This window comes from Patiria miniata, unplaced genomic scaffold, assembly GCF_015706575.1.
Source record: "Patiria miniata isolate m_02_andy unplaced genomic scaffold, ASM1570657v1 HiC_scaffold_1, whole genome shotgun sequence".
Classification (NCBI taxonomy): domain Eukaryota; kingdom Metazoa; phylum Echinodermata; class Asteroidea; order Valvatida; family Asterinidae; genus Patiria; species Patiria miniata.
This window is the reverse complement of record NW_024037047.1, coordinates 22,137,000-22,154,782: the sequence shown is the minus strand read 5'-3', so window position 1 is coordinate 22,154,782 and position 17,783 is coordinate 22,137,000. Positions and strand designations below refer to the sequence as shown.

Here is a 17,783-nt window from a genome sequence, read left to right as displayed (position 1 = left end):
TCGTGATTCTACCGCGATAGGTCAACACAGCGGCGATGCATGGCGATGGCCCTCGTCTCATTGATAGTATGATACAACGTCTCCTTGGATTGGTCTGTGTTCCCATAATAGCGCGTAACGAAACTTCCTATTGGACGAATTTCCATTGTAAAGGGAGACGCGCGTAACGAAACTTCCTATTGGACGAATTTCCATTGTAAAGGGAGACGCATATGTACACATGTTATAATCACTGCCTCAAATCTTGCAGCATTTACTGGCGCGTGCGACACGCTGCTGCTCAGTACATACTGCATGGGGACACATTTACCAGGGGGACACTTTCACCGTTGGACAGGGGGATATTTTTACCTGGAGGGGGACAAATTTACCTAGGTAAAAGTGTCCCCCCGGACACATTTACCGGGTCACGAGCCGGTAAATGTGTCCGGGGGGACACATTTACCAGGGTGACAGAATTACCTGTCACACCGGCCATCAAGAGCGCCCTCATTTCGATGGTGGGCGCCACCTTCAGGCTTCGGATCGAGTGCGATCATTGCTCTCCGTCTTACTATAATGGAGATCAATGAGGGTGATGCACAAACGCCACTGAGTGTGGACGGTAATTCTGTCCCCCGGTAAAAGTGTCCGGGGGGACAGAATTACCTAGGTAAAAGTGTCCCCCCTGTCCCGTTAATTCTGTCCCCCTCCAGGTAATTCTGTCCCCTCCAGTTAAAGGGAAAATACAACATTTGCAAACATCAAAAAACGAAATGATCAAATTATCACGAAATACCTTACTGAATTGTTAGGGACTGACAGTCTAAAGCATCCTTTAAAATTGTGGCTCCTGTTGTGCTGACATTTTCAAGAAAACCTGTATTTTTCCAACGCTGGTCGGCCGACCAGCGTTGGAGAAAACTGGCTTTTTTTTCAAAAAAATTGTTCTTAATTTTTCATATTTGTTATTCTGACTTTTCTTTGCAATTGATTACACACCTCTGCAGGGCTACAAGCCTGCTAGACTGATTCTCTGACCTTACAATATCCCAAAGTGTATTAATTGCTCCGTTTCATCTTAAGTGGGGTCAGGGAACCAGACTACAAAACATGAAAGGTTTTCTTGGTTTTTCCAGCATCTACAAGCCCAAAACGTGAGACAAGTCAGTTTACCAATATTTTCTATAACATATTAATCCTCCAAATCCATTTATTTCTGAAAATTGAAGCAAAAGCAAATGTTGTACATTCCCTTTAATCCTGTCCTCCCTGGTTTTGCACGCATAAGTTGTTATATTGATGTTATTATAATGAATTCAGCGCACAGGGTATACATTTTTAGATTTTTCCACCCTTCATCAATAATTATCATATCAAAATGAAATTAACGTTTAGATGTTAATCAACCGATCTATGTTTCTGCAAGAAGGCACGCGTAGTAATACTCAACCTATCGCTAGCGCGCGCACGCGCATCAGCCGCCGATATGCGTGTGACTGTCATGGCGGACTTCAATGAGGAGAACTGGCAAAATTATACGCGACACGGGTCACCGCGCCGCAGGCCTGCTGCTGGTGCACTGTTGTCCCCGTCCCCGGCCGCGGTCCTGGCGCGGCCCGTAGGTGCGGTACACTCGCGCGCACGCCCACCATGCAAATCGTTCGCTCCCGAAGTCGTCATCAAAACGGGAGTTGCGCTTTGATGACGTAAGCACCATTCCCGAATTTAGCAAGGCGCCGCGCAAAAACAGTTAATAACTTCACTAATATACAGTCTGGGTGCTAGACTTGTGACGTTGCACGGGGACACATTTACCAGGGGGGGACACATTTAACGTCGTGCAGGGGGACAGATTTACCTAGAGGGGGACAGGTTTACCTAGGTAAAAGTGTCCCCCCGGACAGATTTACCGGGTCACAACCCGGTAGATCTGTCCGGGGGGACACATTTACCAGGGGGGACAGAATTACCTGCCACACCGGTACATCCCGTGCGCATGTCAAGATTTCCCTATTAAATTCAATTCCACTTCAAATTTCAATTCAATTCACATTTGCAGAGTGCGACAGAGACTTACGTAGGATCTACAGGCAATACAATCTGATTTTTTCTTTCAGTCAAAAAGAAAATCTGAAATTATTGAACTTTATTAATTTGAAAGATGGCTGTTCCATAAAACACCATAAAAGAAAACCATTTTTGTGTCGAAATTAATTAATAATCATGAACCATTATTCGCTCGTACTCGTATGATCGTGGACTGCATTTAAATAATTAGGGATGATCCTCTTTTTTTTGGGGGGGGGGATGGAATTAATTGTCTCCCTACAGTACACCCCACCCCCCCCCCCCCCCCCCCCCCCCCCCCAAAAGTGAACAGAATAGGAAAAATGATGGGGAAAAAATCAAAAGTTTGATATGTGTCTCATCCTTCCTCCATGCTCAAACACGTACCTCGTATTTTTTTTTACCGCGTACAGAATGGGGGGGGGGGGGGATTGCTCAGTGGCGTTTATTTACTGGTGGTCTGCATTTTGGCTAGAGCGCCCTCCATAGTTTCTATTCATTTAGTTGGAGCAGGTGTCTATGAATTATTCAGTACATTCTAAAAGAGCTCATTTTGCTTTCGTATAGGAAAAAAATAGATGGTGCCCTTTTTAAATGAATAAGATCACAATAATCGTATTTTAAGTGTGGAAAAGGGGTCCTCTTTTATTCACTGAATACGTTGTAAAGATACCCAGTTGGGAGTTTATTATCGCAATAATTAGGTCACTGTTATTTATGTCGTCACTTGATGAATATTCATAATGTACATTTCAGCTCAGCTAGCAATGATGGCGGACCGGTAGCACAGGTATTATTTTACTCTACAAACGGCGATTTTATTTCTTATTCGCCAACTCTTCGGCAATGGTTTGCTACCTCCACTCAGACGACACGCCAGTGAATATCTGTACACCATGTCTAGTGGAGATATGCAGCATGTGGGGCCTTACAAACTGGAGAAAACCCTGGGAAAAGGGCAGACGGGTAAGTCAGAATTGTCAGCAGAATGAAAACCATTCACCAGTCATTAACATAAATTTTTGGAAGGATTCATTTTTATTGTGGGGGAGGGTGGAAATCATGGTCCTTTGAAGAAAACTAAAGTGTTGAGTTTTGCATCGTGTTATTGACATATTAGTCGAAGAATATTATTTACAGTATCATAAACATTCTCAAATATATTTTACTATTATAAATCCAAACAATATCATGACAAGAATTAGAAATTTGGAAACAGATTTTCGGTTGTTGTTAAATCACCCCTGTTAAGTTTATGTGTGTTGCCCAACTAACCCACCCTATAAACCCGACCGACCCTGTCAAAAATCAGGGATCCAATTGTGATCCAATTTTGCTTGTTTGTGCTTTTTTCATACAAACATACGTGTACATTATTTTTTCAATAATTTCTTCTCATTTATATTTTTTACAAATACTGACAAATATTTTTTCATTGCTTGGACAAAGAAAACAAAGTCATTTATGCATAATTTAATAATCATGACATGATTTTGTCAATGATAAGACCAATTCATAAATACCTCAGACAGTTTAGCTATTCCTATTGGTCGAGAGCCCGTCACGTGGCCGGTATTAAACGGATGATAAAGACATGGCTAGCTGGTCTTAAACACTTTTCCAGTGTCACAATAAAATGTGGACTCCTAAAAATCCAGTGCCTCTTACCATTTCATTGGTTGAACGTTCACAATCCTCACGTAGGCATGCGCAACACTACAAGCGAGTCAGAATTTTATAGTTCTAAATTCAAAACGCAACGCCCCAGGTGCGTTCTGCGTTACATCGCGCAGGACATGTTACGCGCGCGTCAATCTCCATAAAAGGGTTGTTTACATCTTACTCGCCAGCTGAACACTCCATTATTTTGCTAGAGGGATGTTTCAAAAAGCATGAAGTGAACTTGTTGAACAAAATCGGGATTTTTTGAACGAATTATTTGATATTTTTTACGGATAAGGTATTTATGAATGGGAATAAATATGTGCTCGGTCGGTATTTATCACTCTGTTTAATACCGCTTAGAGTCTGGGTGCTGATAATTACCCTCGCCTCCGGCTCGGGTAATTATCAGCACCCAGACTCTAAGCGGTATTAAACGAGTGATAAAAACCTCCGGAGCACACATTTATTCCCTTAGTAATGTAGACCATAAATAGTAAGTAGCGTAGCGGCTAACAACAGTAGCATTTGCAGTAGCTGGGCGTAACGGGATTTTCATCTGTTATATTTTCTTTACAGCATTGCCAAATGTTGCAAAGCATCATTCTGAATGATATCTAAAATTGCCCCACTAACATTAACAAGAGAGGTAGCTGGATTGGTTAAATGCTTGACTACAAGTTAGCTGAAGGTCCTGGGATCAAATCCACGCCAAACTTCCCCCCCCCCCCCCCTTTTTCTTTTTAATGTTGGCCTAGTTTCGATTTCTTTTATGTTTTTAATCAAATCCTACTTTGATTGAAGTAGATTTCATTTTCTTGTTCATAATCCAAGAACCATTCAGATGATAGCCTGGTTCCAATAGCCAAAAATCCTGACGTTGAATACTATGACACATACATGTAGGTCAGGGAACCGGACGGTTGACTGCCGTAACAATAGCGGAATGCTAAAAAAAAAAGATAAAAAAAAAGGACAGTAGGCCTACATTTGTAAATTGTACGCAAGTACAAAATGTAAAGCATAATGTTAAAACAACTTTATAAGCTGAAATTTGCAGATTTTATTTATTTTGCAAACCAAAGGCTCATAAAATTCACATTGGTTGCCAAAAAAAGAGGAACTACACGTACTAGGGGCCTAAGTAGAACTGAAATTCAAAGGGAATCAAAAAAATGAAAATCAAAGGGAATCTGAATGTGCCTTTTGCAATTTGGGATTAAATTTCTGGGTGTTTTTTGTTTTTTTTTTGTTTTTTTGTTGCAAGTACTTTTTTTTGCACAAGATGGGGCATTTTCCAAGATGGCGGATTAATTCTTCCATTTTATCGACTATTTTGCTATACAAAATTATGTCCAATAGTTTTAAAGGGAATTTGCAAACATCACAAAAATAAAACTACCAAATTGTTTTGAAATACCGGCCTCGCAGGACTGTTAGTGAAAGACAGTCTAAAGCATCCTGTAAAATCATGGCACCTGGCATTCAATTACATACATGTACATATGTACTTTCATTTTCAAGGAAAGTGGTATTACTTTGGTAACAAGTACGGTAGTTTACATGGATGTGCATTGATTGTACATTGTTTCCCACTGTTTCCTAAAAACATTACAAAAATGAAAAGCTACAATGTTCATTCACTACATGTACCGTACTGTACACGTACCGGTACACAGAAAAACATTTGATTTAGTAATTTACTCTGTGTAGTTCAAAGGTTTTATCTCGGGTGATAGATCTATCCTTGTGGCATGATCGCTTGACCCAAGAAACTATCGATATAAATCAGACTGCTTCGTGGTCTGGCCTGTGACGTCAATCCCAGGCCGGGATCCATCTTGAAATCAGCGAGCTGGAAAATTTAATAACCTCGGAAAAAAGCAGAGGGTGTGAAGGAGCAGTGCATGGAATTAACCTCGCCGCCTCTTTTTTGGCTACAACTGTGAATGTTTACAATGTACGTACCATATGTAGGAACTAGGAGCCATCCTTAATCCTGAAAAATCCTCCAGTTGCAGCTGTGTAACAATTGGTACATACATATGCAGCCCCGCAATCATCCAAAATCATCCGTTATTTCTTGAATTTATTCAGTGGAGGGGTGACCACTGCCTCATTCTTTCAAAATCCTCCGACTCTTAAAACATGTTGGCGGTTGGAACAATGCGAATGATATTCAGAAGGCAGAAAACAGGGCAGGTGATATCTAGAATAATCTACGGTAGTCATAATTTGTTCATGGCTAAACATGCATTGTGTGGATTTAATAAGACATTGGCTTGAAACAATGCATCCTCCAAAATCAACTGGCACTACAACAGGCCCTTGAGGTGGTTTGTGACAGTAGAAGGAGTAACAGGCAGGGCAGTTTGGTGGTGGTGGTAGGAGTAACAGGCAGGGTGGTTTGCGGCAGTAGAAAGAGTAAAAGGCAGGGTGGTTTGGGGCGATAGAAAGAGTAACAGGCAGGGCGGGTTTGGGGCAGTAGAAGGAGTAACAGGCAGGGTGGTTTGCGGCAGTAGAAAGAGTAAAAGGCAGGGTGGTTTGGGGCGATAGAAAGAGTAACAGGCAGGGCGGGTTTGGGGCAGTAGAAGGAGTAACAGGCAGGGTGGTTTGGGGCGATAGAAAGAGTAACAGGCAGGGTGGTTTGGGGCGATAGAAAGAGTAAAAGGCAGGGTGGTTTGCGGCAGTAGAAAGAGTAACAGGCAGGGTGGTTTGGGGCGATAGAAAGAGTAACAGGCAGGGCGGGTTTGGGGCGATAGAAAGAGTAACAGGCAGGTTGGTTTGCGGCAGTAGAAAGAGTAACAGGCAGGGTGGTTTGGGGCGATAGAAAGAGTAAAAGGCAGGGTGGTTTGGAGCGATAGAAAGAGTAACGGGCAGGGCGGGTTTGGGGCAGTAGAAGGAGTAACAGGCAGGGTGGTTTGCGGCAGAAGAAAGAGTAAAAGGCAGGGTGGTTTGGGGCGATAGAAAGAGTAAAAGGCAGGGTGGTTTGCGGCAGTAGAAAGAGTAAAAGGCAGGGTGGTTTGGGGCGATAGAAAGAGTAAAAGGCAGGGTGGTTTGCGGCAGTAGAAAGAGTAAAAGGCAGGGTGGTTTGCGGCAGTAGAAAGAGTAACAGACAGGGTGGTTTGCGGCAGTAGAAGGAGTAAAAGGCAGGGTGGTTTGGGGCGATAGAAAGAGTAACAGGCAGGGCGGGTTTGGGGCAGTAGAAGGAGTAACAGGCAGGGCGGGTTTGGGGCAGTAGAAGGAGTAACAGGCAGGGTGGTTGGCGGCAGTAGAAAGAGTAACAGGCAGGGTGGTTTGGGGCGATAGAAAGAGTAACAGCCAGGGTGGTTTGGGACAGTCATGACAGTAGAAGGAGTAACAGGCAGGGCAGTTCGGGGCAGTAGCAGGAGTAACAGGCAGGGTGGTTTGGGACAGTCATGACAGTAGAAAGAGTAACAGGCAGGGCAGTTCGGGGCAGGAACAGGAGTAACAGGCAGGGTGGTTTGGGACAGTCATGACAGTAGAAGGAGTAACAGGCAGGGCAGTTCGGGGCAGTAGCAGGAGTAACAGGCAGGGTGGTTTGGGACAGTCATGACAGTAGAAGGAGTAACAGGCAGGGCAGTTCGGGGCAGTAGCAGGAGTAACAGGCAGGGTGGTTTGGGACAGTCATGACAGTAGAAGGAGTAACAGGCAGGGCAGTTCGGGGCAGTAGCAGGAGTAACAGGCAGGGTGGTTTGGGGAGGTAGCCGCAGTAACCGGCAGGGCGTGGTTTGAGATTGTAAAATGAGTAACAGGCAGGGCAGTTTTGGGCCTATTACATGCATGGGTTATCCCCTTGAAAGTTGAAGTTCAAGCAAAAGTGTCTTGGGGCAGGTTGGGGCGGTAGGCCTTTAGAAATGTGCCAAAGTGTTACATACATGTACATGTAGGTGGAAGGATACATACCGGATTCCTGAAATTTATACTCATTCGACAAATCCAAGGAAAAGGGTTGAAGTGTCTTGATGCATCAACAAATGTAGCAGAGCAGGGATTAATGACCATTTCTAACTTAAAATGAGTTTTTAAATTTCAAAAATGTATTTAAACTATCATTCATAAATACCTCAGACAGTTTAGCCATTCCTATTGGTCGAGAGCCCGTCACGTGGCCGGTATTAAACGGATGATAAAGACATGGCTAGCTGGTCTTAAACACTTTTCCAGTGTCACAATAAAATATGGACTCCTAAAAATCCAGTGCCTCTTATCGTTTCATTGGTTGAACATTCACAATCCTCACGTAGGCATGCGCAACACTACCAGGGAGTTAGAATTTTATAGTTCTAAATTCAAAACGCAACGCGCCAGGTGCGTTCTGCGCGACATCGCGTAGAACATGATACGCGCGCGTCAATCTCCATAAAAGGGTTGTTTTCATCTTACTCGCCAGCTGAACACTCCATTATTTTGCAGGAGGGATGTTTCAAAAAGCATAAAGTGAATTTGTTGAACAAAATCGGGATGTTTTGAACGAATTATATGATTTTTTTTTACCGAAAAGGTATTTATGAATGGGAATAAATATGTACTCCGTCGGTATTTATCACTCTGTTTAATACCACTTAGAGTCTGGGTGCTGATAATTACCCTCGCCTCCGGCTCGGGTAATTATCAGCACCCAGACTCTAAGTGGTATTAAACAGAGTATTAAACACATTTATTCCCTTAATTTAATAATGATCAAACAATTTTTGTAATGATTGAAACCTGGATTCATATTTAAAGGGGGAATTCACTAAACTGCACCTGAACAGTAATAATAGTAATAATAATAAAAATTGCATTTACGGTATTATGCGCATATATATATAGGCCTATATAAAATGTTCAAATGCGCATTACAAAATTTGAACAGTAGCTAAAATATTAAAAATACGAATTTGAATTAAACATTAGTCTGAAATGTAAAAAAAAAAAAACGATAGATATTTTAGAAAACACTGTCAAAACAATGAAACTTAAAATTACAAAAACAAGAACTACATTCAAAATAGATAATGGTAAAACCTTACATACGAATGCCTTTGTAAAAAGAAAAGTCTTAAGCTTAGCCTTAAAAACTGTTAGAGACTGAACAGACTGAATATCAGGCGGTAGCTGGTTCCATAAGCTGGGAGCGGCTTGTGCAAATGCACGATCCCCCATAGTCTTTAGCATTCTCCCAGATGGATAATCTAAAAGCAACCGCCCATTGGATCGCAGGGAATACTTGGAATGGACCTTAACTTTCAACATATCTATAATGTATCTGGGAGCAAGATCATGAAGAGCCTTGAAGGTCAACAGAAGGATTTTAAAGTCTATGCGAGATTGTATAGGCAACCAATGTAGCTGATAAAGTAGAGGAGTAACATGGTTCCACGATGGTTTGCCACAAACAAGCCTTGCTGCAGCATTCTGAACTCGTTGAAGCTTAACTAACAGTACCACACGATGAACTCGAAAACATCCAGAAAATACATAAGTTGGACTACTCTGAACTGTACATTCGTATGTATAAACATTGTCAACATGTTCAACAAATCAAAATCAAATGTGCAATATTATCACGCACGAACGGAGCCCAATGGGGTCAGGTTGATGTTTGGAAAAGGGGGGAAAAACATTGTGAAAACAGGAAATTACGCGTCTTGCATGGCTAAGAAAACCACAGTACGTGAGGCCCTGAAGGCCCAACTCGGCGAGTTGAAGAAGAATGGTACCAGTGATCATGTGGGAGTTCTGGCCCTCCACGGCGCAGTAAATTAAATCTGTCAGACTGTTGGGTCCGATTTTCAGGGCTTGAAAAAAAAAACGTGGAAACGAACAGATCATTATACAGTATGTAGTGTTTGTTTACATGTTTCGGTACATGTGTACAATATGTCCTGGTACGTTTGAAATGTGTGTTTGTTTACATTGTACCCACTACAGGTACGCAAGTGTAAACAGAATGCATGTTGTGTTATAAATGGTACCTCTCTGTGTACAATGTGTGCGACGTGCCTGTATATACAGCTCTGAGGTCTTGGTGGGAAGTGATTGGGAGGTTTACAGTGATTTGTTTACATACCGGTGCATGAATATTCAAGACCTGATTTGCATAACATGTGACTGTGGTCTGTGAACTTGGTTGGAAGATTGCTCAAACCAAAGGTCCAAGAAAAAAACAACACTATACAACCTTTTTGTACCGGTACCAGGGCCCAATTGGCTCTGCTTACCGTTAGCAAAAATCCCTGCTTACTGTAGCAGAAAATGCCGTGCTTACGGTAAGCGTTTTTCACAGGTTAACAAGGAATCTTGGCTTCTGCGCATGCATACATCCCGTTACTAGGGATCCTATGCTTACAGGGTTAGCACAGAATTTTTCTGCTAGCGTGGTTAGCACAGAATGGTGATCGTAAGCGCGGAATTCTGTGGTTAGCAGAGCCATAAATTGGGCCCAGGTCCCAACGGTTACAAAGGAGCCATGAGGGAGACAGGGAGGGACATCCGAACACATTTCTGACGCTGCCTGATATGTTCGCGAGGAGACGTCAATGTACATTCAAAATATAACTAGCCGTGTATACTGTACCGGTACAGGCAAAAGAATGTTTGTTTTAAAACCATCCTACATAAATTTGTACATGTGTGTACATTGTGTACACCCGATATAGGCCTACCGGTACCTGGATTTTTTTCGTGCCAAATTGCCGGCCTCAAACTTTTCAATGCCACATACTGTACATGTATGGCCCAAAATTTAAAATACATGTAAGGTACATGTACATGTACATGTACATGGCAAAATACGCACACGTTTGTTTATGGTGTAAATCGAGGAACTCCCCAGCCTAATTTACTAGGAACCATACCCATTCTGGCAAATTCCAACACCGAAAATTGTACACACACACTGTTGGACTTAGTTTCTGGAGGTACCGGTATGCCAACCTTAGGGGTACTGTACCTATCCCAACAGATTTAAACAAAACCTGCTGTTGAACTTTGATGGGTTGAGTTCGGTTAGGGTTGATTCTCGAAAGTGGTCAAAAGGCACATGAACTATTGAAATGACATGAGCCCCCAATGCAAAAAATCCATCATCCAATAATTAATTCATTTGTATATTAAATCAAGACGCTTTCAACAACTCTGACATAAATTTGTGGTTGTGCTCAGTCAGAAGTATTTAAAACGTGGTCGTCTTATGATCAGCTTGTTCCAGTGAGCGCAGAGAACTTTGCAGTCCATCTCAGGCAGACCTGGTTTCAATCCCCACCGGGGGTCCTTCCCCCTATTCTGATTGGTCCTTGCCTGATGTTTTTTTGTCCTCCCAGGCTGAAGGTTCCTCAAGGAAAAGCCAACTTCTCCCTTTCCAATCCGAAATGTCCTTTTTGTCGAAGCTTCTTGCTTTCTCCATTCATTGTCCGAGTTGGCACCGAGGGAGAGTGTACACTGTAAAGCCTTGATCATGTTACTAAGATTATAAAAAGAGAAAGAAAATGAACGTTTTCGTTTTTTTTTTGTTATCAGTTATCATCACTGCAATGGATCAGTTTCAAGTCCAAATATTTGCTCATAATATCTTTTTTTTTTCTTTTTCTATTTCGTGTTGACAACTGACAAGTGACAAATATCTGTTGTATTTTTTTAATTTTTTTTTTTTATTTCTTTCTGGTCATGAAACTGAGGATTCCTCAAAAGTGCCCTAGGCACTGTAGCTCAAAAGCCTGAAGAAATCTGTAGCTAGAGAGAAGACAATGAGAAGAATTTACAGTTTTAGAGGTGGGAGGAAAAGCCCAGAGGAATATTCTGAGGAAAACCCACGGAATCAGGTAGGGACTGAAAACCCAATCCACATCTTGGCCCAGGTGGGATTCAAACCCGGGTCACAGCAGTGGAAAGCGAGGAAAGTACCGCTACGCCAACCTGACTCCCCTGATATTGTAACCAGCAGTAGCTACCGGTAGGTGCCAGATGAAAAGCCTGTAAAATAGATACATGTACCGGTACATGTAGGCCCTACACTCTCTACGTGATCAGTGTTTCCCCTGGTTAATGAAATGAGCAAGGTGGTAAACATTCAAACTGATGATTGAAATAAAATTGACACAGTTTGCGAGCTCAAAAGGATGCTGCCCTTACAAAAATACGAGATGATTCCATTTACACATCCAAATTGTGAGTTCTTGATACATCAAGGTCAAGGAAAACGCTCATAAATTACACAAAATGAAAATGTGTCGATTAGTATTTCCTTTATTGCAAATCTTCACAGCGAGGTGGTGATATTGGCAAAAATTGAGCGAGGTGGTCACTGAAAGTAGCGAGGTGGGCCGCCTCACGTTTGAATGGGCAGGGGAACCACTGCTACGTGTACATGTATTATTATGTTCCATCACATGGCAGAAAAAGAGCAAGATGACTGACAACAACTACATACAAATGTCTCAAGCACATTGAATGGGATGATCAGGACAATTAATGTGCTCCAACCAAGGCAATGTCAACCTTGATTGTGATAGTACAGTACAGTAGTTGTTGGAAGAAATTTGGGGTCGACCACGTGTACATGTAGAGCAGCCGAACGATGATGATGAAGATGAGGAGGATGATGAAGAAGATGATGATGATGATGGTGATGATGGTGATGAGCAAGGGGCTGAATTTGATTTCATTATGAAATTAATTGACAAGGAAATATCTGATTACATATTCTTAGTGAAAGTTTGTTACATGTCCATGTACAATGTATAACACACCCCCCCCCCCCAAAAAAAAACCATGGCAAAGACTGTAAAAGATACAACCAGTATATGTACAAATGTAGACATGTTTTTCAGTACACAATGTACATGTACATGTACATCATACATGTACATACAGTACATGTACCAGTATGCTGTGCACATACAGGCATGTTTATAACTCTCAGCCCTTTTTACATGTACAGATGCTTGGTACCATTTGATATTGGTTTTTCGATAAATTAAGAAAAATGTATTCATCCCGCATTAATCCAGACCTGTTCCTGAGATCTAACGACCTTATTGTGCTGGTTTGGAACGATATTATACAGTAAACGTATTAACATTTCCAACTGGCCTTGGCCCGATGATGACTAGTGGTCAATCTTTTTTCGGTGTGTGTGACTGTATTACGTATGTGCGTTAAATGGCCCAACGTATCAGTATACTTACATGTACACACTGTGTGTGCGCCACTGTAACGTTCGCGTTACGGCCCGCAATCGATACAATCTCATTTTAATTGATGAACCCAATTTTAATGGACCTCAACGTGCTTAAGATGTGCATTGCACTGCGTCACTACAATTGTGTTATATAAATATAAATTTACATTGTAGAATTATACATTTTATTATAATAAAAACATTTTCATTTGTGGTACATTTACTGTAATATGACTGTACTACATGTACATGTGTACAGGCGTATTTATACACGTATACATACATCAAGTAAAATGAATGCAAACTGCTTATTGACTGGATTGACCTAAAATATATACAAATCCCAAAAATTAATGCGGCCTGTCGTTGCGAACTTAACAAGTTCTTCAGAGGCCGAAAAAATTTTTTTTAACAAATTATATTTTATTAAAAACAGGAATGAATTCTTTTACATACCGGTATGTAAACTCATGACGTACAGTTACAACTGTGCATTTGTTTGTGTGTAATTTCTGAATTGATACATTTTGTGCGTAGTGGACATTGGGTGCACTGTAAAATAAAATAAAATCACATTGTCAGTGTAAAAGACACTTGAGTTTCATGTATACTGTACCGGTAACAATAAGTTGCTGAAAAGGCTGTAAACGAGTAGCTGCATAGAAGTAGAAGTGTACTGGGTAGAAGGCATCAAATGTACGTAATGTATATTTTACAATTTAGTAGAGAGAAGACCAATAACACACTGTATTGCAACACAAACTACATGTATTTCAGGCCCTGAAACTAACTACCGGTACCATGATTACAATGCCTAGCATTTCTCAGGAGTATGTTCAGTATTACAAATTATTTTATGCAATTTATTACCCTCAGTACGGTAGGTGTGTACCGGTAGGTTCAATTTATTACATGTAGGTGTACAAGTGTATACCTGTATGTATAATTGTGTAAGTTGAAATTGTACCATTACATGTACATGAGTACGCTGAACTTAAGGAAATATACATGTACAACATTTGCAAACATCAACAAATAAAACCACCAAGTTTTTACGAAAAACCTTACTAGGATGTTGGTAAATGACAGTCTAAAGCATCCTGTAAAATTATGGCACCTGGTGTGAAGTCATTTTCAAGAAAATGGTATTTTTGTATAAATTTCCAACCGTGGTCGGCCGACCACCGTTGGAAAAACCCAACTATTTTTCAACTACTGCTCCAAATTTACCATTTTTTTCAGTTAAAATTTTGTTTGCTATTGGTTACATGTTCATGAACGGGTGCAGGCCAGCTAGACTGGTTCCCTTACCTTACAATTTTCCGGCATCTATAAATTGATCCATTTCATCTTTAGTGGAGTCAGGGAACCAGAGTACTTGAACATTTTTGTTTTTCTTGGCTTTTCCAGCATTTCCGAACACAAAACTTCAAACATGTCAGTGTAACAATATTTGATCTACATGTATTATACTAACCCCTCAAATAGTCCATTTTTGAAAATTACAGCAAAAGCCAATGATGTACCGGTACATTCCCTTTAAATACACACTGCCTTCAAAATAGCCAACTTTTTTCACATTGGTCATGTTATCACAATCAAACATGTGATGTAATTTTAAATTACATCACATGTTTGATTGTGATAACGTGACGAATTTGAAAAATTGAAAAATTACACCAACTAATAGTTGTTGTAATTTTTCAATTTTCCAAATTCATTCATGTACATTGCAGAATAAGGTGGATTTATGGGGGGGGGGGTATTTATTTACAAACACAAGTTTGTTTTTCTAGTCTACATACATGTACATGTTCGTTTACACATGTACTGGTACTAGCATGCAACTTTTCCTTGGATCAGCTGAGTTCCTCATTTTTTAAAAAATTCTCATGAATGCCATTACAAATTGAAAAACACTGTTCAAATTATTCTTGTCTTGTTTGGAATTTCCTCGTTTTTTTTTAAAGTCTCAGTTCAGGCATGCAACTTTTCCTCGGATCAGCTGATTTCCTCTTATTTTTACTTCCCATGTGTGCCATTGAAAATAGAAAAACACTGTACAAAGTGTTGGAAAGATTTGAATTTCCTCTTTTTTTGTGACTTCCCAGTTGCATGTCTGTCAGTTGCATGGCTGCATGATGTACATTTGTACATGTATGCCGGTATTTGTACCAAAAAATACACTGTCAGGTAATGTGCACATTAGTAAAATTTTACATGTACAGTGTATAATAAAGTATAACATGTACATGTACACGCAGTGTTACAGGTTACTAATCTTTCATAAAATGTAAGAATAATAAAGAAATATTAAATTCATGACAAATCTTCTTCTTTTTAATCCTCGGTGATGGTATTACAATGTGTTACTGTATCATACCGTACCTGTACATCTCGCTTTTTGGTATTCAGTTACTGTTGTGAAAATTCATGACATGTCACTTCAGACTTTAAAAAAATGTTCCCCCTTTTTTTTCTTGACAAAGGAATCTTGCGTAGGAGTAGAGAGTGAGTCGAGGTGCGCTGTTTTCTAATCACGGGGATGAAATTCTCATCTCAACACGAAAGCAGTAATATCTTATTACCGAATATATACGTACAGCATGCACATGTGTGTATTGGTCATCATCTTATTATCATAGGATGTAAGGTTTATCTGCATACAGGTTATGTACATACACTGTACCTGAAGACGTGGTAGATTTGACTAGATGTCAGTGTCTCAGTTTCTGTGATGATTATTAACTCAGTAAACATTAAAGGGAATATACAACATTTGCAAACATCGAAAAATAAAACTACCAAGTTTTTACGAAATACCTTACTAGGATGTTGGTAAATGACAGTCTCAAGCATCTTGTAAAATTATGGCACCTGGTGTGAAGTCATTTTCAAGAAAATGGTATTTTTGTAAACATTTCCGACCATGCCAACGGTGGTCGGCCGACCAGCGTTGGAAAAACCGAACTATTTTTCCACTACTGCTCCAGATTTACCATTTTTTTTCAGTCCAAATTTTGTTTGCTATTGGTTACATGTTCATGAACGGGTGCAGGCCAGCTAGACTGGTTCCCTTGCCTTACAATTTTCCATCATCTATAAATTGATTCATTTTATCTTTTGTGGAGTCAGGGAACCAGACTACTTGAACATTTTTGTTTTTCTTGGTTTTTCCAACCTTTTCGAACACCAAACTTCAAAAATGTCAGTGTAACAATATTTGATCTATTATAACCTCTCAAATAGTTCATTTCTGAAAATTACAGCAAAAGCCAATGATGTACATTCCCTTTAAACTTTAAGACCAACTCTGATTTAGGCCTATAGGCAATGATAGGCTGGGTTCATGGTGAGCTTTGAGTTTTTTTTGGGGGGGGAGGGGTGTTTTCCAAATACCGGTATACGTGTCAAAGGCATGCCAACATGTATGCAGCAAACATACGGTATAAACTTACTGGTACGGTACATGCTACAATAAAAGTACATGCAGATATTGCTGTTAAAGGGGGGGGGGGGAGGGGGTTTCAGAGGTTTTAAACCTCCCCACCCCTATCCCAAGTTTCCCCTTTCCCCTTTCCCACACCCCACCCCTCCCCCGATAAAGGGATGAGGAAAAACTGGTTTTGAAGACACCAAAGTCGTTATGTAAATGTGACATAAAATGTGACTCTCAATACGATAGGCATGGTAGGGGGGCGGGGGACAACATGTCCGCGGGTTTGCTTTTGATGTTGTAATATTGACCGACATTATTTACAATGTGTAATGAGATAACGATATGTTTTGTTGGTGTTCTGATTTTTTCAATTAAGGTCTGGTGAAACTGGGTGTGCACTGCGTAACTGGGAAGAAAGTGGCCGTCAAGATCATCAACAAAGAAAAACTCAGCGAATCTGTCTTAATGAAGGTGAGACAGATGGAGAAACGTACCGGTATAAGTCTATAATTGTGTGCATGCCTTTCCTGGTTGAGAGGAAGGGACAAAAAGGGCAATTGACTCCGTGCATGGACAACAGATGGCGCTTGTCATCACTTGTAAGATGGCATGTACATATTGTGTGCCTCCCATAGACATAAAACCTACGGTAGACCTGATGTGCCTTTACCGGTACATGTACATGTACAGTGTGGAGCGAAAGAATGTAGACTCCTGCGATAACACGCATACCACGCTATTTACATTTTATCACTAGCTAGGTTTACCGCGTGTTTATCGCGCTAATCACGCGTGGTTATCGCGTGTACGCCGCAGTGTTTTTCACATGGGCACTGACAGAAAGACGGAGAGCGGCTCCACGCGATAATCACGCGCGGGAAAAATATGCGGGAACAGATTTGGCGCTTTGTCCCACGCGTGGCTCCACGCACGGCTCCACGCGCGGGGAAAACTATCCCACGCGTGGGGCCGGGGAAGACAGACCGCACACCGCCCCGGAATACCGGCTGGGCTTTGCGCCTGGGACGGCCGTCTTTGCGCCGTTAATTTCCCGCAAGTTGGCGGCTGAATGATGTCAACTCAAGGAGGCACAAGTTTTTACACCTTAAAAATTCCCGCCCAGTAAAAAAAAGTCGGCTCCTTCTCGAGTTCTATGAAAGAATACTTCCCAAGGCAGTACTGCCGTCCAATCAAACACAAGTGGAACGAAGCTGAATGTCAGAACGACAAACGACGACCAATCACATCTTGCCATCTCACAAATTCCTACTTTAATTGGCTGCAGACCATGACCCTTAGTCAACAAAGAAACTCTACACGGATGTAATTCGAGAAGTCAATTGGACAACAGAGGCATGCTGCCGACGACACTGCTATTAGTTGGCTGTCAATCATTCTTTGGGAAGTGTTTTTTTTTTATTCTCCAGAGCAGATTATTATGAAAGATAC

General features: G+C 41.1%; 1 protein-coding gene across 1 annotated transcript in view; it reads left to right on the top strand.

The window, feature by feature from the left end:
• Positions 1 to 2,809: 2,809 nt before the first annotated feature.
• LOC119725588 (serine/threonine-protein kinase BRSK2-like) overlaps positions 2,810 to 17,783 on the top strand; it is a 52,025-nt gene continuing 37,051 nt past the window's right edge. The window contains exons 1-2 of the mRNA XM_038197055.1: positions 2,810 to 3,015; positions 16,711 to 16,805. Coding sequence (XP_038052983.1) covers positions 2,946 to 3,015; positions 16,711 to 16,805 — 165 coding nt within the window. The 5' untranslated portion in view covers positions 2,810 to 2,945. The remainder of the gene's footprint in view (positions 3,016 to 16,710; positions 16,806 to 17,783) is intronic.